At 46.7% G+C, this 21,485-nt stretch overlaps 1 protein-coding gene across 1 annotated transcript in view; it reads right to left on the reverse strand.

Moving 5' to 3' along the window:
* The window catches only part of UGGT2 (UDP-glucose glycoprotein glucosyltransferase 2), an 813,961-nt gene that overhangs the window by 654,206 nt on the left and 138,270 nt on the right, over positions 1-21,485 (reverse strand). The window contains exon 7 of the mRNA XM_063953033.1: positions 9,105-9,177. Within this exon, the coding sequence (XP_063809103.1) occupies positions 9,105-9,177 (73 nt within the window). The remainder of the gene's footprint in view (positions 1-9,104; positions 9,178-21,485) is intronic.

Below are 21,485 nucleotides of genomic sequence, written 5' to 3' on the forward strand. Positions count from 1 at the left end.
TTAAATCATGGATTATGTTGTAATACAAAAAAAAATAATTTGCATGGCCTCTGGATGCTTGTAATATCAGCTAAAGTAATGATCTTACTATTAGGAGAACAGAACATAAAATAAGTGGAGTAGATCTGGCAACACTACAGGCCCGGATTCAATTAACCTTGAAAGCTTACTGCGCGAGATATAGGGTGGTCGCTTCAGACTTTTACGCCTGGAGGTATTCAATTACACCCCCTTTTCCTCGCCCAGTAAAGCTGCAATTAATGCGCCTTAACCCATAGGTTCCAGGATAAGTACCTGCAGCTATGTGTTAATGAGTTCGTAGCACACGCAATTAGGGCACTTACCGCGGATTTCTCTTCGAACCTCCCACAGGCTAAAACAAAAATCTGCGTTAAGCGCAGACTGTGGGTTGTAATTGAATAGCCACGCCCACTGCATTAGCTGTGGCTAATTGAATCCTGCCCTATGAGTCAACACTGGATGTATTTTGTATACCAATGGAAAGCAAATAAAGTAAAAATAGGATTTTAATTACCTACCGGTAAATCCTTTTCTCGTAGTCCGTAGAGGATGCTGGGGTCCACATTAGTACCATGGGGTATAGACGGGTCCACTAGGAGCCATTGGCACTTTAAGAGTTTGACAGTGTGGGCTGGCTCCTCCCTCTATGCCCCTCCTACCTGACTCAGTCTAGAAACTGTGCCTGAGGAGACGGACATCTTCGAGAGAAGGATTTTACACAGATAGTGGCGAGATTCACACCAGCTCACACATACAAGGCAAATCAAGCTAACTAGCTTGAAACACAGCAACGGCTGAAACATTACTTACCAAGTAACAATGCAGTAATCAACTAAAAACAAAGTTGTACTGAACCAGATAACCACTGCAGGAAAATGAAGCGCTGGGCGGGCTCCCAGCATCCTCTATGGACTATGAGAAAAGGATTTACCGGTAAGTAATTAAAATCCTATTTTCTCTTACGTCCTAAAGGATGCTGGGGTACACATTAGTACCATGGGGATGTACCAAAGCTCCCAGAACGGGAGGGAGATCGTGGAGGCTCCTGCAGAACCAACTGACCAAACTTAAGGTCCTCAGAGGCTAAAGTATCAAACTTGTAGAACTCTGCGATCCCGACCAAGTAGCCGCTCTGCAGAGATGCAAAGCCGAGATACCCCGGGCAGACGCCTACGAAGAACCCACCTTACGAGTAGAGTGGGCCTTAACAGACGTAGGACACGGCAAGCATGCTGGATAGTGAACCTGATCCAGCGAGAGATCGTCTGCATAGAAACAGGACACCCAATTTTCTTGGGATCATACAGGACAAACAGAATCCGATTTTCTGTGACGAGCAGTCCTCCTCACATAGATTTTTTTTAAAGCCCTTACAACATCTAAGGACTTTGATGAAATTGAGGAGCCAGTCGCAACTGGCACCACAATAGGTTGGTTGATCTGAAACGCTGACACAACCTTCGGAAGAAACTGCTGACGTGTCCGAAGCTTAGCTCTATCTTCATGGAAGATCAAGTATTGGCTTTTACATGACAAAGCCCTGAACTCCGACACACGTCTAGCAGTAGCTAAGGCCAACAAAGTGACAGCCTTCCACGTGAGAAACTTGACCTCAACCTCCTGAAGAGGCTCAAACCAGTCCGACTGGAGGACCTACATCATCACGTTAAGATCCCTGGGTGCCATAGGCGGCACAAAGGGAGGATGGATGTGTAGAACTCCCTTCAAAAAAGTCTGAACCTCAGGGAGGGCAGCAACTGTTTCTGGAAGAAAATGGATAGGGACGAAATGTGGACCATTATGGATCCTAACCTCAGGCCCATATCCACACATGCTTGCAGGAAGAGGAGAAAACATCCCAGTTGAATTTTCACCATAGGAAACTTCTTGGACTCACAACAAGATACATATTTTTTCCAAATACGATGGTAATGTTTAGACATTACTCCTTTCCTAGCCTATATCAGGGTAGGAATAACCTTGTTCAGAATGCCCTTCCAAGCTAAAATCTGGCGTTCAACCTACATGCCGTCAAACGTAGCCGTGGTAAGTCTTCATAGACGAACGGACCCTGCTGCAGCAGGTCCTCCCGAAGAGGAAGAGGCCTCGGCTCTTCTAGCAGTAGATCCAGAAGATCTGCGTACCAAGACCTTCTTGGCTAGTCAGGAGCAATGAGGATCACTTGAACCCTTGTTCCCCTTATGAGCTTTAGCACTCCTGGAATGAGTGGGAGTGGTGGAAACACGTACACAGACTGGAAAACCCACGGAGTCAATAGGGCGTCCACCGCCACTGCTTGCGGGTCCCTCGACCTGGAACAATATCGCTGAAGCTTCTTGTTGAGGCGAGAGGCCATCATGTCTATTTGAGGTACACCCCAATGATCTGTTACCTCCGTGAACACCTCCGGATGGAGATCCCACTCCCCTGGATGGAGATCGTGTCTGCTGAGGAAGTCCGCTTCCCAGTTGTCTACTCCCGGAATGAAGATTGCTGACAGCGCCAATGCGTGTTTTTCTGCCCAGAGGATGATTCTTTTAACCTCTGACATTGCAGCTCTGCTCTTCGTTCCGCCCTGTCAGTTTATGTAAGACACTGTCGCTACATTGCCCGACTCCACTTGAATGGCCCGATTTCTCAGAAGATGGGCCACTTATAGAAGACCGTTGTAGATGGCACTTAGTTCCAGAATGTTTATCGGCAGGCTGGTTTCCAGACTTGACCACCTTCCTTGGAAGGTCTCCCCTTGAGTGACTGCGCCCCAGCCCCGGAGACTTGCATCCGTGGTTAGAAGGATCCAGTCCATTCCGAACCTGTGGCCCTCCAGAAGGTGAGGTAATTGCAGCCACCAGAGGAGTGAAATCCTGGCCTTTGGCGACAGACGGATTCTCTGGTGCATGTGTAGATGGGATCCCGCCCACTTGTCCAGGAGATCCAGTTGGAAGGACCGAGCATGAAACCTCCCGTACTGTAGAGCCTCGTAAGAGGCTACCATCTTTCCCAGAAGGCGTATGCACTGATGAACCGACACCCAGGCTGGCTTCAGGACATCCCGGGCCATTGTTTGTATCACCAACACTTTTTCCTCTGGAAGAAACACCCTCTGCATTTCCATATCGAGGATCATTCCTAGAAAGTACAACCTCCTGGTTGGTTTCAAATGTGATTTTGGAAGATTCAGGATCCAACAGTGTTCCCTGAGCAGGTGGATCGTGAGAAGAATGGACTGTAACAGCTTCTCCTTGAACGATGCCTTTATCTGCAGATCGTCCAGATATGGAATTATGTTCACCCCCGGTCTGCGGAGAACCATAATTTCCGCCATCACATTGGTGAATACCCTCGGTGCTGTGGAGAGGCCGAATGGCAGGGCCTGGAATTGATAGTGACAGTCAAACACTGCGAATCGGAGATAAGCTTGGTGCGGCAGCCAAATCGTAATGTGGAGGTACGCATCCTTGATATCCAGGAATTCCCCCTCCCCCAGACCTTAGAGACTCCATTTTTTGAACTTGAACTCCCTCAGAAAGGGGTTTAGTGATTTTAAGTTCAGAATGGGACTGACCGAACCATCCGGTTTCGGTACCACGAAAAGGTTCGAATAGTAACCCTTGTTGTGCATCTGTGGAGGAACTGGTACAATAACCTGTGCCTCCACCAACTTCTGAATGGCTCCATGTAGGATAACCCTGTCTGCCGGCAAAGCCGGCAAGCCTGATTTGAAGAACCAGTGAGGAGGGAGATCTTGAAATTCCAGCCGGTACCCCTGGGACACAATATCTAGTACCCAGGGATCCAGGCCGGACGACACCCAGACGTGACTGAAATGTCCGAGTCTCGCCCCCACCGGCCGTACCTCCAGGCCACGCGGTACACCGTCATGCTGAGGACTTTGGCGTCCCTGAAGCAGGTTTCTGTTCCTGGGAACCCGTAGCAGCAGGTTTGACCTCCTCTAAAGGTGTTGGACGTTTGGCCTTTCTGGTTTTAGCAACCCGAAAGGACTGTGATGCAGATGAAGAAGGAGGTTTCTTCGTAGCAGGTGCAGTTGAGGGGAAGAAAAGGTGACTTACCCGCTGTAGCCGTGGAGATCCACGCATCCAACGCTTCCCCAAATAGAGCCTGACCTGTGTAGGGTAGGGTCTCCACACCTCTCCTGGATTCCGGGTCGGCAGACTACTGGCGCAGCCACAGTCCTCTGCGAGCTGAGACAGACATGGAAGAAATTCCTGCAGCCATTGAACCCAGGTCCTTCATGGATTCCACTATAAATCCTGCAGAATCCTGAATGTTACGTAAAAACAAATCAACGTCACTTTTATCCATTGTATCCAAATCCTCAAGTAAAGTGACTGACCACTTTGCTATAGCTTTGGAAATCCATGCACGGGCAATAGTAGGATGTAGTATCGCCCTGAAGCCGTATATATGGATTTGAGCGTAGCATCTACTTTGCGATCAGCTGGCTTCTTAAAGGCGGTAGACCCTGCAACCGGCAAAACCACCTTTTTTGAGAGTCTGGATACAGATGCGTCCACTATGGGTGGGTTTTCTAATTTTTTTCTATCCTCCTCAGGAAAGGGGAAAACAACCAGTACCCTTTTAGGGATCCGGAATTTGTTCTCCAGGTTTTCCCATGCTTTTTCAAATATAGCATTCAATTCTTTGGACGCAAGGAAGGTTAGCGAGGCTTTCTTATTGTCTGTGAAGTAAGCCTCCTCAACTTGCTTAGGTGTTGTATCAGCAATATTCAACACATCCCTTATAGCCTCTATGATCAACTGCACCCCTTTAACAAGAGATGCGCTCCCCCTGAGCACATCCCAATCACCGTCTGCCATATCAGAATCAGTATCAGTATCATCTTGCATAACCTGTGCAAGAGCACACTTATGGGAACCTACAGAGGGAGGCCCTGAGGTAACAGAACCGGACCAAACGGCCACAGAGTTTTTTAAAACTTGAGTTGCAGATTCATTCTGTGCAACCCTAGTAGAGATCTCAGCCACCATAGATTTGAAAGAGGAAAACCATTCAGGCTCCCTTGCTGGTATCTGCGCTAAAACAGTGCAATCCTGATTACCTGGAATGAGATCATCCTGAGAGGACAAATCCTCTGCAGTACATGAGACAGAGTCCCTAGACATAGCTAAATTGAGACCCCAAACACTCCACACACACACAGGGGAGATCAGACAGAGTTTCACCCCTAAGGATGGCAAGAGAGACACAGAGATTGGAGCCAACCCACACACAGCGCTTTCCAGGTATAGGGAGACCCGAACCAGCGCTGACTGTGTACCTTAATATGTTACACAGCCTGTATACAGCCCCCCCACCCCCCCTCCCCCCTTTTCTACAACCACCTGGTACCGTAAGAGATAGCTAGAGTTGACTTGGAGGGACTTGCTTTCACTGACAGCGCTTCTGCAGGCAGGAAAATGGCACTGAATTCTACTGGGTCTGCTCACAGGAGAAGCTCCGCCCCCTTAATGGCGCTGTCTTCCCACTCTTCTGAAGATTATACTGGCCTGAGGAATTGTGCTGGCAGTGATCCTGGGACCCTGACAGGCTTGGAGGTCGGTGTAGGGTGTAGGCGCTGGCTCAGGGCGCCCCTCACAGCGCTGCACTATTTACCGCTGAGCCCCGGAGCGCAGTTAGTACTGCGCTCCATACCATGTTGCCGCCATCTTCACACCGGCTCCCCGACTGCCAGGGGGGCCGGTGACTAACTCGCCACTGATCTTCTGGCTCTGTAAGGGGGTGGCGGCATGCTGCCGGGGTGAGCAATCCTCTGTGGTGGGGAACGATCGATCCCACATGAGCGCAGTGTCCTGTCAGCGGAGATAGTGGCTCAGACCCCGCATGGCGGACACTACTCCACCCCCTTAGTCCCTCGAAGCAGGGAGGCTGTTGCCAGCAGCCTCCCTGTAAAATAATAAACTCTAAAAATAAACTTTACTAGAGAAACTCTGGAGAGCTCCCTTAGCTGTGACCGGCTACTCCGGGCACATTTTCTAAACTGAGTCTGGTAGGAGGGGCATAGAGGGAGGAGCCAGCCCACACTCTCAAACTCTTAAAGTGCCCATGGCTCCTAGTGGACCCGTCTACACCCCAAGGTACTAATGTGGACCCCAGCATCCTCGAGGACGTAAGAGAAATCTCCTATATAATCTCTTACAGTTATTTAGACTCTCCTTTATTCTAGCTGATTGCCAGAGTGCCTGGTTATTTACTTTTCTGGTTACGTCTAAACTTTTATTTCTGTACTCTGAATCCGCTAACTTATTCTGAGTTATTACTTAGTTGTGCTTCCAAGGAATTATAACTTCGTGATTAAAACTATCAAAACTACCAGCAGAGTAGCTCTGAATTCCAAGATATCATTTTGACTGATCACACTGACAGAAGCTGAGCCTAGTCATTCAGACCTGCATAAAGCTGTTCGTTGCTTATTAAGCAGAGAGTTATTGAAGTATGCTCCTATTATTACATAAAGACTTTCTAGTGTGTGCCCCCAATTTAACTTAAATCTTTAATAAATGCCTTTGGCACGCTTTCCTTCCATGAGCTTGTACCTAAATAATAAAGTTGGATAACACTGGTTGTCCAGACTGTGCAGTAATTGACCGAGAGTTAGGCTGTTATGTTCCTGTATTGAATTCCTCTCTGTTCTTTGATAGATACTGTATATTCCGCTAAATGTGTTTATATTTACTAATGAGCTGCTATTGGCTCTTAAGTAGTCTATTCATCATTGAATATTCATACATTATCAGTGCCTTGTCTGGATCACACGCAGCTTTGTGGATAGCTACAGTAAATTGTATGCATAGTTATCAGGAACTGCCATCTTTACTAGCTGTCAGCTTGACCGCAAACACTCACAGTGCTGCCTTTTAATGAGCTAAATAAACTATTGGACATGAACCATATGAATAATTATCACTGACTGATTCCTTCCCGATACATATTAAATGTAACATTTTCACATATTACTGTTGTAATTTGCCGATACAATGTTACTGCTGTTACAGTATTTGCAGATACAATGTAGGAGAGAGTGTGTATGAGCACTCCTGTCTCTTGATTTGCATTTCAACTTAACTTTATGAGAGGGACAGGAACTACCACTACAGATTCGGTCTCCTTTTGCTCATTCTGTCTGCTTTTACTCAGCTGTCAACTAGTATGCCCAAATCCTTTTCCATCTGCGTTTTTCCCAAAAGCTATTACAACAGCCTAGACACAAACCTACATTTAGGGTTAAAAACTCAACCCCCCCACCCCCCCAAAAAAAAACAAAAAAAACAAACCCAGTTCCCCTGTTACACTTGGATGGAAGTCCTCTGGATCCCGGGGTATACTCAGCTGCGCACAGTAATACTGGACCTACGTTGTATGATTTGACTGACCACTTTGTCGTGCTGGTTGCTATAGTGGTCTGCATGTGCAAACAGCTTGCGTGAATTGGTTCAAACTAAGGGGGTAATTCAGACCTGATCGCTGCTCTGCGTTTTCGCACAGCGTGCGATCAGATCTGAACTGCGCATGCACCACATTGCGCAGGCGTGATGGACCGCAGCAACGGAGATCGCCGGTCAGAGACGGGATGGTGTGATAAATACGATCGTACGGATATTCGCAAGGTGATTGACAAGAAGAGGTCGTTTGTGGGTGGCAACTGACCATTTCCAGGGAGTGTCTGGACAAACGCAGGCGTGTCAAAGCATTTGAAGGGAGGGTGTCTGACGTCAGCTCCGTCCCCGATCAACAAGAAGGAATTGCATCGGCTGAGTAAGTCCTGGGCTGAGCAGAGACTGCACAAAATCAGTTTGTGCAGCTCTGCTACTCATCCAAACGCACACTTGCACAGCGAATTCACCCTCCCCCTGTAAGCGGAGACTATGTGATCGCAGGGCAGCAAAAAACGCTGCCCAGCGATCAGGTCTGAATTACCACTTACATTTTTAAAACAGAACTATAAAAACAGATCTTAAAATACATCTGCCTTAAAACATACTTTTTCGAAGCAGACTACATAAAAGCTTTCTCTCTAACATCTATAATAATTTTTCCTTCATTATCATTTTTGGTACAATACTGTGTTTTATTTTTCTTGGCACTTAAGCACTTGCGAAACGTTTTGACATTTGCTATCTTTAGCAATCGTTTCTCAGCTTCAGCCTTCACAAACCTGATTTTCTTCTTACACATTTTGCTATATTCCTTGCATTTCCATAAAACAGAAATTCATTAGCAATTTAAATACATTCTTTGCTTCTTATGCCATGCAATATTTTCTTATTTAAACACATCAGTTGCTCTTTCTTCCTAGAAATTGTGTTGACATACCATACAGTACTTGCAACAGTATTTATTTGAAACATAAAATAAATAAAAAATAATCCTATCTGGCCTCCGTACTTTTAAGAAAACACTAAATCTGCAAGCTCCATTGCTTCTCTGAGACAATTACATTTCCACCTTCTAAAATTCATAATATTCATAGCTCTTTTTATAAAACATAGTACTAGGGATGCTCAACGTGCAGCCCTCCAGCTGTTGTGGAGTTACACATCCCAGCATGCCTTGCCACCGTTCTAGCATTCCCTAATAGCAAAACTGTGGAAAGGCATGCGGGGATGTGTCGCTCAACATCTAGAGGGCCACATGTTGGGCACCCCTGCACCGAAACTCAAATGTTACCATGTTATGATCACTATTTTCTAAATGCCCCCTCACATTTGCATTCAATATATATATATTCTATTACCAATCATAGTAGGCGCTCCCCCTCTAGATGGTGCTTTTGCCACTTACAAAACCTAGCGATTGGAAACATGACGGTGGTGTGCCTGCTTATGCAGCCAGGCTGCATAGGCAGGAGTCAACCTCTGTTTGAGGATTTTGTGATGCAATCGCAATTTGTGATGGGCAGCCCCTAGCATGCGATTTTAGTGGTTGTGGTTCTTGCTATTTAGCAAAAACCGCAACCAACTCTGAAAAACCCCAAATGTTATATAATCTGTTTTGCAAAGTGAAACTTAACATGCAGAAAGATAATTGCAGTTTTGTGAACTTACATCAATTTATCAAAGTAAAACCCTTGAACATCTTCAGTGATTCCATCATGTAACTTTACAGTAGAATTGATGGCTGCATTAAAAAAAAAGCAGAAAAAAACAGTTGTGACTATACAAGATATTAGCAATAAGAGATCATGAATATATACTGCCTGTCATGCTGGGTGGTAGATGGATAACGTTCCTTTATAAACCATGTAACTGCATGAGTTTAAATCTCAAAATAACACCTCCATCAGTCACACTGAAGTTTCATTACAAAACGTTTAATGAGTGTTTGTAACCTTAAAGCTATATACTTAGAAAGCATGAAGTGAACACAATTCACACTAAATTGTTACTGGTGTGTCTGTCTCAGCCTTCAGTTTGTAAGCTCATACAGTATGAGCAGGGTCCTCCTGGTCTTCTCATCAGATCCCCCCTCATCTACCTTTTAGAATGTTATTTGAATGTGCTGCACTATAATTTATACTTTGGTGCTAACCCAATTATTCCCAGTTTACTCCCTTGTGCGTGGCTGCACACAAATATTCATAAATATGGGGCAAGATAGGGGAGCAAGGGGTGCAGGTTCTGATGCCGTTTTGAAAATGTTTACATGCTGTCACAATGGCAACTTGCACCCCTTTCATGTGTATGAGGGTTAATGGGATTAAGCCCTATATATATATATATATTTTTTTTTTTTTTTATTTTATTTTTTTTTTTCCATTCTGGAGTATAATCCTGAGTGATCTACATTTTGCTTATTGGCTCTCTAATTTTATAGGTACTATACTATACAGAATTGTGTGGAGCCTTATAAATAAATTATATTAATGTTAACAATAATGATAATTATTAGTATGAGGATAAAAACAGTATAGGGAAATGAGACTTTAGAATTCACTGGGGGAGGTAATGATCTCACTTAACATTATCTGTACAACACTACATTGCAACATTACTAACAAAATACATTTCAAATTCTACAGTTCTAGAAGGGAGCAGTGTAAACAAATGACTTAAGCTGGGTATACACTGGCTGATACTTCAGCCGTTCTATTGAACGACCGGATATATCGCTGCCCCGTCGGCTAGAGTGTATCAACAATATGTCTGTGAACGCTGTCGTTCAGACATATTGCATCGGCCCTGCTGCACACATGCTCACTGACCGCCCGTACACATGGTGCAGAGGCCGCCGGTGATTGACTGCTCAACTGGGCGGGCGCATGTAAATGCAGTCTAAAAAAAAAGTTTGCACTGCGAAGTGCGGAGACATTATGCAGACAATTACCATGAAGAAAGTAAGGAAGTGAACATAGGGGGTAATTCTGAGTTGATCGCAGCAGGAACTTTGTTAGCAGTTGGGCAAAACCATGTGCACTGCAGGGGAGGCAGATATAACATGTGCAGAGAGAGTTAGATTTGGGTGGGTTATTTTGTTTCTGTGCAGGGTAAATACTGGCTGCTTTATTTTTACACTGCAATTTAGATTGCAGATTGAACACACCACACCCAAATCTAACTCTCTCTGCACATGTTATATCTGCCTCCCCTGCACATGGTTTTGCCCAACTGCTAACAAAGTTCCTGCTGCGATCAACTCAGAATTACCCCCATAATTAGGTAAAAAATGCAACGTAGACGAAGTTGTTAGCATTTTGTTAGGGATATATGTAAATAACTAACATGTCAAAACTAAGTACACTAAACATAATTACAGTAACAACGCAGCATATGGTGTCAAAGCTTCAGTGTCCTTTTCAAAAGGCTACTGTAGCTGCTCATTACTAGCAGACAAAACACAATCTTTAATATGACCTAATCTTTGATGTGTAAAGCAATTTAATTAAAATAGGTTGCAATCTTTGTTTCTGGTGTGCATACTGTACTTTTTGGAAAAATTTGGTAAAAAGAAGAGTTAAAAGACGCTTATAATATTATATCTTGGTAGCTTTAACAAAAATATACTCAGCGGACACTAATAAGTACACCTTTCTATACTGTGTATGACACTCCCCCCCACCCCCCCTTCATTTGCCCCCAAGATAACTTCAACTGTGTTTATGGGATGATCAACAAGATGCTGCAAATATTCCTTAGAAACTGCGGTCCATGATGATATGACAGCGTGACACAGTTGCTTCAGCACATTCATGCTACAAATCTCCCATACCATCACATCCTAAAAATGTTCTATTGTCATGAGATCTGGCGACTGTGGAGGCCATTGGAGCATGCTGAACTTATTGCCATTGTCACAGACCCGGTTATAGGAGATCGCAATCCCTAGTCATTGCCAAAAACTAGTCACGATCAACACTCACTTGGGCCTTCTTGATGTAGGTGTGACACAGAGTTAAGAAGCAAAAAAAACACCTGTCTGTCTAAATATTATTAGACTCCCCATTACCTCACACACTTATTATTCACTATCAGGTTCTGCTGCCACCCAAGACTGATTCAAAAGCTTCTCACTCCAAACAGGAAGCCATAAGTCCTCCTTGCACAACTACAATTAAGGGGGTCATTCCGACCCGCACGCTCGCTGCGTTTTAACGCAACAGAGCGAACGGATCCCTGCTGCGCATGCGCTGTAGTGCGCTCTAGTGCTCCTGCGCATGCCGGACGGCCGAAGGCCGTAGCAGGACAGCGATCGCCTTTGCCTGCTTGACAGGCAGAAGCGATTGACGAGCGGGAGGGGGCGAAATCGCAGGCGTGGCCGAACCGAACGGGGGGTGGGCCGCAGCAGCTGCGTGACGTCATACGCAGCCGCTGCGGTCCAAGGAGTAGCTCCCGGCCAGCACGCTAAAGCTGCGCTGGCCGGGAGCTACTCCTGAAGTGCAAAGGCATTGCCGCTGTGCAATGCCTTTGCACTTGTGCGAGAAGGGGGCCGGACTGACATGCGGGGCGGACTAGCCCTGTGCTGGGCGTCCCCCCGCATGTCAGTGTGAATGATCGTAACTGTGCTAAATATAGCACAGCTACGATCAACTCGGAATGACCCCCTAAGTCCAGTTGTCCGTACCCAAATAATAATCTGTAGTGCATATATGTAGCATGGATTAGTCAAATCCCCAGGAAAAATGGATCTGATAAGAATAAGAGACCAATAATATTAAAAGATGTTTAATATGAGGAAGATGCTCATAATGTTTAACGTATAAACAAAAAATAAGAATTTACTCACCGGTAATTCTATTTCTCGTAGTCCGTAGTGGATGCTGGGAACTCCGTAAGGACCATGGGGAATAGCGGCTCCGCAGGAGTCTGGGCACAACTAAAAGAAAGCTTTTAGACTACTTGGTGTGCACTGGCTCCTCCCACTATGACCCTCCTCCAAGCCTCAGTTAGGATACTGTGCCCGGAAGAGCTGACACAATAAGGAAGGATTTTGAATCCCGGGTAAGACTCATACCAGCCACACCAATCACACCGTATAACTCGTGATACCATAACCAGTTAACAGTATGAAATTTAACTGAGCCTCTCAACAGATGGTTCATAACAATAACCCTTTTGTGAACAACAACTATGTACAAGTATTGCAGACAATCCGCACTTGGGACGGGCGCCCAGCATCCACTACGGACTACGAGAAATAGAATTACTGGTGAGTAAATTCTTATTTTCTCTGACGTCCTAGTGGATGCTGGGAACTCCGTAAGGACCATGGGGATTATACCAAAGCTCCCAAACGGGCGGGAGAGTGCGGATGACTCTGCAGCACCGAATGAGAGAACTCAAGGTCCTCCTCAGCCAGGGTATCAAATTTGTAGAATTTTGCAAACGTGTTTGCCCCTGACCAAGTAGCAGCTCGGCAAAGTTGTAAAGCCGAGACCCCTCAGGCAGCCGCCCAAGATGAGCCCACCTTCCTTGTAGAATGGGCTTTTACTGATTTAGGATGCGGCAGTCCAGCCGCAGAATGCGCCAGCTAAATTGTGCTACAAATCCAGCGAGCAATAGTCTGCTTAGAAGCAGGAGCACCCAGTTTGTTGGGAGCATACAGGATAAATAGCGAGTCAGTTTTCCTGACTCCAGCCGTCCTGGAAACATAAATTTTCAAGGCCCTGACTACGTCCAGTAACTTGGAATCCTCCAAGTCGCTAGTAGCCGCTGGCACTACAATAGGTTGGTTCAAGTGAAAAGCAGATACCACCTTAGGGAGAAACCGGCGGACGATTCCTCAATTCTGCCCTATCCATATTGAAAATCAGATAAGGACTTTTAAATGACAAAGCCGCCAATTCTGATACACGCCTGGCCGAAGCCAAGGCCAATAACATGACCACTTTCCACATGAGATATTTCAGATCCACGGTCTTTAGTGGCTCAAACCAATGTGATTTTAGGAAATTCAACACCACGTTGAGATCCCAGGGTGCCACTGGAGGCACAAAGGGGGGCTGAATATGCAGCACTCCTTTTACAAATGTCTGAACTTCAGGTAGTGAAGCTAGTTCTTTTTGGAAAAAAATCGACAGAGCCGATATCTGTACCTTAATGGAGCCTAATTTTAGGCCCATAGTCACTCCTGCCTGTAGGAAGTGCAGAAATCGACCCAGCTGAAATTCCTCTGTTGGGGCCTTATTGGCCTCACACCAAGCAACATATTTCCGCCATATGCGGTGATAATGTTTAACCGTTACATCTTTCCTGGCTTTAATCAGCGTAGGAATGACTTCCTCCGGAATGCCCTTTTCCTTTAGAATCCGGCGTTCAACCGCCATGCCGTCAAACGCAGCCGCGGTAAGTCTTGGAACAGACAGGGCCCCTGCTGCAGCAGGTCCTGTCTGAGCAGCAGAGGCCATGGGTCCTCTGAGATCATCTCTTGAAGTTCCGGGTACCAAGCTCTTCTTGGCCAATCCGGAACCACGAGTATTGTCCTTACTCCTCGTTTTCTTATTATTCTCAGTACCTTTGGTATGAGAGGCAGAGGAGGGAACACAAACTGACTGGTACACCCACGGTGTCACTAGAGCGTCCACCGCTATCGCCTGAGGGTCCCTTGACCTGGTGCAATATCTCTCCAGTTTTTTGTTTAGGCGGGACGCCATCATGTCCACCTGTGGCCGTTCCCAACGATTTACAATCAGTGTGAAGACTTCTGGATGAAGTCCCCACTCTCCCGGGTGGAGGTCGTGCCTGCTGAGGAAGTCTGCTTCCCAGTTGTCCACTCCCGGAATGAACACTGCTGACAGTGCTAGCACGTGATTTTCCGCCCATCGGAGAATCCTTGTGGCTTTTGCCATTGCCGTCCTGCTTCTTGTGCCGCCCTGATGTTGTCTGACTGGATCAGTACCGGCTGGTTTTGAAGCAGGGGTTTTGCCTGACTTAGGGCATTGTAAATGGCCCTTAGTTCTAGAATATTTATGTGCAAGGAAGTCTCCTGACTCGACCATAGTCCTTGGAAGTTTCTTCCCTGAGTGACTGCCCCCCAGCCTCGAAGGCTGGCATCCGTGGTCACCAGGACCCAGTCCTGTATGCCGAATCTGCGGCCCTCTAGGAGATGAGCACTCTGCAGCCACTACAGCAGAGACACCCTGGTTCTTGGAGACAGGGTTATTAGCCGATGCATCTGAAGATGCGATCCGGACCATTGGTCCAACAGGTCCCACTGAAAGATTCTGGCATGGAACCTGCCGAAAGGAATTGCTTCGTAAGAAGCCACCATCTTTCCCAGGACTCGCGTGCAGTGATGCACCGACACCTGTTTTGGTTTCAGGAGGTCTCTGACTAGAGATGACAGCTCCTTGGCTTTCTCCTCCGGGAGAAACACTTTTTTCTGGACTGTGTCCAAAATCATTCCCAGGAACAGTAGACGTGTCGTCGGAACCAGCTGTGACTTTGGAATATTCAGAATCCAACCGTGCTGGTGTAGCACCTCCTGAGATAGTGCTACTCCTACCAACAACTGCTCCCTGGATCTCGCCTTTATTAGGAGATTGTCCAAGTACGGGATAATTAAAACTCCCTTTTTTCGAAGGAGTATCATCATTTCCGCCATTACCTTGGTAAACACCCTCGGTGCCGTGGACAGTCCAAACGGCAGCGTCTGGAATTGGTAATGGCAATTTTGTACCGCAAATCTGAGGTACTCCTGGTGAGGATGATAAATGGGGACATGCAGGTAAGCATCCTTGATGTCCAGGGATACCATGTAATCCCCCTCGTCCAGGCTTGCAATAACCGCCCTGAGCGATTCCATCTTGAACTTGAACTTTTTTATGTATGTGTTCAAGGATTTCAAGTTTAAAATGGGTCTCACCGAACCGTCCGGTTTCGGTACCACAAACAGTGTGGAATAGTAACCCCTTCCTTGTTGAAGTAGGGGCACCTTGACTATCACCTGCTGGGAATACAGCTTGTGAATTGCCTCTAGCACAGCCTCCCTGCCTGAGGGAGTCGTTGGCAAGGCAGATTTGAGGAAACGGCGGGGGGGAGACGCCTCGAATTCCAGTTTGTACCCCTGAGATACTACTTGCAAGATCCAGGGATCCACCTGTGAGCGAGCCCACTGATGGCTGAAATTTTTGAGGCGGCCCCCCACCGTACCTGGCTCCGCCTGTGGAGCCCCACCGTCATGCGGTGGACTTGGAAGAAGCAGGGGAGGACTTTTGCTCCTGGGAACCTGCTGTTTGTTGCAGCCTTTTTCCCCTACCTCTGCCTCTGGACAGAAAGGACCCGCCTTTTCCTCGCCTGTTTCTCTGGGTCCGAAAGGACTGTACTTGATAAAACTGCGCTTTTTTAGGCTGTGAGGGAACCTGGGGTAAAAATGCTGATTTCCCAGCTGTCGCTGTGGAAACTAGGTCTGAGAGACCATCCCCGAATAACTCCTCACCCTTATAAGGCAAAACTTCCATGTGCCTTTTGGAATCTGCATCCCCTGTCCACTGCCGAGTCCATAAGCCTCTCCTAGCGGAAATGGACAATGCACTTATTTTAGATGCCAGCCGGCAGATCTCCCTCTGTGCATCTCTCATGTATAAGACTGAGTCTTTTATATGCTCTATGGTAAGGAGAACAGTGTCCCTGTCTAGGGTGTCAATATTTTCTGACAGGGAATCTGACCATGCAGCGGCAGCACTGCACATCCATGCTGACGCAATAGCTGGTCTAAGTATAATGCCTGAGTGTGTATATACAGACTTCAGGATCGCCTCCTGCTTTCTATCCGCAGGCTCCTTTAGGGCGGCCGTATCCGGAGACGGAAGTGCCACCTTTTTAGACAAACGTGTGAGCGCTTTATCCACCCTAGGAGGTGTTTCCCAACGTGCCCTATCCTCTGGCGGGAAAGGGAACGCCATTAGTAACTTCTTAGAGATTACCAATCTTTTATCGGGGAAAGCCCACGCTTCTTCACACACTTCATTTAATTCTTCAGATGGGGGAAAAACTGTTGGTAGTTTTTTCTCCCCAAACATAATACCCTTTTTTGAGGTACCTGGGTTTATATCCGAAATGTGTAATACCTCCTTCATTGCCTCAATCATGCAACGAATGGCCCTAGTGGACATTAGATTTGACTCATCGTCGTCGACACTGGTATCAGTATCCGTGTCGACATCTGCGTCTGCCATCTGAGGTAGCGGGCGTTTTAGAGCCCCTGATGGCCTTTGAGACACCTGGGCAGGCACGAGCTGAGAAGCCGGCTGTCCCGCATTTGGCATGTCGTCAAATTTTTTGTGTAAGGAGTCGACACTTGCATGTAATTCCTTCCATAAAACCATCCACTCAGGTGTCTGCCCCGCAGGGGGTGACATCCTTCTATGGGCATCTGCTCCGCCTCCACATAATTTTCCTCATCAAACATGTCGACACAGCCGTACCGACACACCACACACACACCGGGAATGCTCTAATAGAGGACAGGACCCCACAGAAGCCCTTTGGGGAGACAGAGAGAGAGTATGCCAGCACACACCAGAGCGCTATAAAATGCAGGGACTAACTGAATTATGTCCCCTATAGCTGCTATAATATTTACTGCGCCTAAATTTAGTGCCCCCCCTCTCTTGTAGACTGCAGGGGAGAGCCAGGGAGCTTCCTTCCAGCGGAACTGTGAGGGAGAAATGGCGCCAGTGTGCTGAGAGAGATAGCTCCGCCCCTTTTTCGCAGACTTTTCTCCCGCTTTTTTAAGGATTCTGGCAGGGGTAATTATCACATATATAGCCTCTGGGCTATATATTGTGATTGTTTTGCCAGCCAAGGTGTTTTTATTGCTGCTCAGGGCGCCCCCCCCAGCGCCCTGCACCCTCAGTGACCGGAGTGTGAAGTGTGTATGAGGAGCAATGGCGCACAGCTGCAGTGCTGTGCGCTACCTTGGTGAAGACAGAAGTTTTCATGCCGCCGATTTTCCGGACTTCTTCTTGCTTCTGGCTCTGTAAGGGGGACGGCGGCGGGGCTCCGGGACCGAACACCAAGGCCAGTTCCATGCGGTCGATCCCTCTGGAGCTAATGGTGTCCAGTAGCCTAAGAAGCCCAAGCTAGCTGCAAGCAGGTAGGTTCGCTTCTTCTCCCCTTAGTCCCTCGTTGCAGTGAGCCTGTTGCCAGCAGGTCTCACTGTAAAATAAAAAACCTAAATTATACTTTCTTTCTAAGAGCTCAGGAGAGCCCCTAGTGTGCATCCAGCTCGGCCGGGCACAAAAATCTAACTGAGGCTTGGAGGAGGGTCATAGTGGGAGGAGCCAGTGCACACCAGGTAGTCTAAAAGCTTTCTTTTAGTTGTGCCCAGACTCCTGCGGAGCCGCTATTCCCCATGGTCCTTACAGAGTTCCCAGCATCCACTAGGACGTCAGAGAAACATTAAATATAACATACAAAAGGTAATCTTGGGCAAATATTTTTTTCTAAACAAAAAGGAAAAAAATAAACCTAATAGACTCACTTACACAAACCAGTTTAATGGGAAATTCAAAAAAAGTGGAGCAATTTCCAAAATCAGATTGGTGCTAAAGAATTGTACAAAGCATTGCTTGTGGGATACAGTTTTTATCCTTATCTGGGTGCCAGGTGTCAAAGCAAATAAGCCAAGATTCTGCTTGTACACATAAACATTCCTGAAGTGGGAGTGAGCATGGGAGTGAGCATAAAATCATACAGGGGAGTGGTCTTCAGGTTGCTGACTGTCGAGATCCCGGCGCACAGTATACCGGCGCAGGAATCCAGACAGCTGGCATACCAACACTTTTTCTCCCTCTTGGGGGTCCACGATCCCCCTGGAGGGAGAATAGATAGCGTAGCGCACCACCGTGCCCGCAAGGGCCTCATTTGCGCTTTCCGCACTGTCGGTATGCCGGCGGTCGGGCTTCCGGCGCCGGTATGCTGGTTGCCGGCAGCCCCGCCACCGGCATACCATACTACACCCATACAGGGTACAGAGAGGTGACACTGTCCAGTCCAACATCATGTTGATGAGAAGGACGAGCCCGGACTGTATAAGACCACATGATTTATAAATTGTCTGTCCATTAGTACATTTAGGAGCAGTCCAAATGGACTATATATAAATCTGCAAGTCCCCCTCACATTAGTAAATGATCCACAACACAAACACGGTGATCACAGTAATGATCTTGGGAGATGTGTGCTTTATGTCATCCTCCTGGAAGTAGCAATTAGAAGAATATCATAAAGGAATGCATAATGTGAGCAACAATACTTAGGTATATGGTGACATTTATGCAAAGATCAATTAGAATTACAGGGCTTAATGTGTGCCAACAAAACAGTACCCACACCATTAACACATACACCGGGTAAAAGTTCCAATCAAAAGGTTTATGTATCCACAGCTTCCGCACAGATTGGCAGTTCATAGATAAATGTTAGCAGTAACAAACAGATGAAAGGTCACAGTGAAACAGTCCACAGCAGATTTGAAAACAGAGCCGTCCCTAGGCATAGGTAAATGCCTAGGCCATTTGGAATACCTAGGGGCATGCATTGGAAGCCTAGGGCAGCTCAGCTTGACAGTGGCAGTTTGCGGGGCACTTGGTGGTGACAGTGGCAGTTTGCGGGGCACTTGGTGGTGTCAGCGGCTCTGCTCTGGCTGCCAACAGCAATCTCAGCTCTGATCAGGTAGCAGCTCATACAGTAGAGCCAGTAGCAGTGGGCGCTCTGAAGTGGGTAGCAGACACAGTGGGAGCAGAGACGACCAGTAACAAAAATGACTACTGGTCCTGGACGGCTGATGCACATACCCAGCCACAGCATCTGGGACTTTTCAGAGTTCAGCAAGCTGAGCATGCACTGACTGACTCCATGCAGCCAGCCCACGTGTAACAGCGTAATGTGAATAAGGAGCACTTCAGTTTGGCGTAATGTGAACACGGAACACTACAGGGTTGTGTAATGTGAATAAGGAGCAATACGGGGAGGCGTAATGTGAATAAGGAGCACTACAGAGTGGCGTAATGTGAATAAGAAGCACTACAGGGTGGTGCAACGTGAATAAGGAGCTCTACGGGGTGGCGTAATGTGAATAAGAAGCACTATAGGTTGGCGTAATGTGAATACGGAACACTACGGGGTGGCGTAATGTGAATAAGAAGCACTACAGGGTGGTGTAAGTTAAATAAGGAGCACTACAGGGTGGCGTAATGTGAATAAGGAGCACTACGGGGTGGCATAATGTGAATAAGGAGCACTACGGAGTGGTGTAATATCAATAAGAAGCACTACAGGATGGCGTAAATGTGAATAAGGAGCACTACGGGGCAGATTAATGTGAATAACGTGCATTACGGGGAGGCGTAATGTGAATAAGGAGCATTACAGTAGCGTAATGTGAATAAGGAGCAATACGGGTCTGCGTAATATGGATAAGGAACAATACAGGGTGGCGTAATGTGAATAAGGAGCAATACGGGGTGGCGTAATGTGAATAAGGAGCAATATGGGGTGGAGCAATCTGGGGACTTGCCCCTACAGGCAACGCCATCTAAAGGTGTAGCTTATGGGTTACAAATAGCAAGAATCACCAGGAGAGGGTCCCGTCAATAGAAGCCGCATATACGTGGCCATTGGACTGCACATGTGCAGAAAGCGTCTTTCCCTGCATGTGCCTTATACATCTGGCTGACGTACAGTATGCGTATCCAACAATGCGATCTTGGATGATAACATTGTGCCCAGGTTGCATAGCAAATGCAATGATTGAGAAACGGCCGCCTCTGTGAGAGGACAATGCAACAGTTACAGAAAAGGGAACAGGATAGATTTAAATCACAAATATGTTAAGCATACACTCGCTAAATGTAAAATATCTATAGTTTAACATTTGCTAAGCGAACGCACAATGTAAATGTAAGAAAAATAATCACAATGCATAATATATAGTACATCAATTTTGAATTTTCAGTTTTAGGATGACCCAAAAGTATGTTAAGATACTGTAATAACATTATATTTGACAATCTTAAAAGGGGTTTTCTTTTTATTAATGAATTTACTCCCCTGTAACAGATAAAAATAAGAATTTACTTACCGATAATTCTATTTCTCATAGTCCGTAGTGGATGCTGGGGACTCCGTCAGGACCATGGGGAATAGCGGCTCCGCAGGAGACAGGGCACAAAAGCAAGCTTTTAGGATCACATGGTGTGTACTGGCTCCTCCCCCTATGACCCTCCTCCAAGCCTCAGTTAGGTACTGTGCCCGGACGAGCGTACACAATAAGGAAGGATCTTGAATCCCGGGTAAGACTCATACCAGCCACACCAATCACACCGTACAACTTGTGATCTGAACCCAGTTAACAGTATGATAACACAGAAGTAGCCTCTAAAAAAAGATGGCTCACAACAATAATAACCCGATTTTTGTAACAATAACTATGTACAAGTATTGCAGACAATCCGCACTTGGGATGGGCGCCCAGCATCCACTACGGACTATGAGAAATAGAATTATCGGTAAGTAAATTCTTATTTTCTCTAACGTCCTAGTGGATGCTGGGGACTCCGTCAGGACCATGGGGATTATACCAAAGCTCCCAAACGGGCGGGAGAGTGCGGATGACTCTGCAGCACCGAATGAGAGAACTCCAAGTCCTCTTTAGCCAGAGTATCAAATTTGTAAAATTTTACAAACGTGTTCTCCCCTGACCACGTAGCTGCTCGGCAAAGTTGTAAAGCCGAGACCCCTCGGGCAGCCGCCCAAGATGAGCCCACCTTCCTTGTGGAGTGGGCTTTAACAGTTTTAGGCTGTGGCAGGCCTGCCACAGAATGTGCAAGTTGGATTGTGCTACAGATCCAACGAGCAATCGTCTGCTTAGACGCAGGAGCACCCATCTTGTTGGGTGCATACAAGATAAACAACGAGTCAGATTTTCTGACTCCAGCTGTCCTTGAAATATATATTTTCAATGCTCTGACAACGTCCAGTAACTTGGAG

Source organism: Pseudophryne corroboree, chromosome 2, assembly GCF_028390025.1.
Source record: "Pseudophryne corroboree isolate aPseCor3 chromosome 2, aPseCor3.hap2, whole genome shotgun sequence".
In the NCBI taxonomy this organism is placed as follows: Eukaryota; Metazoa; Chordata; class Amphibia; order Anura; family Myobatrachidae; genus Pseudophryne; species Pseudophryne corroboree.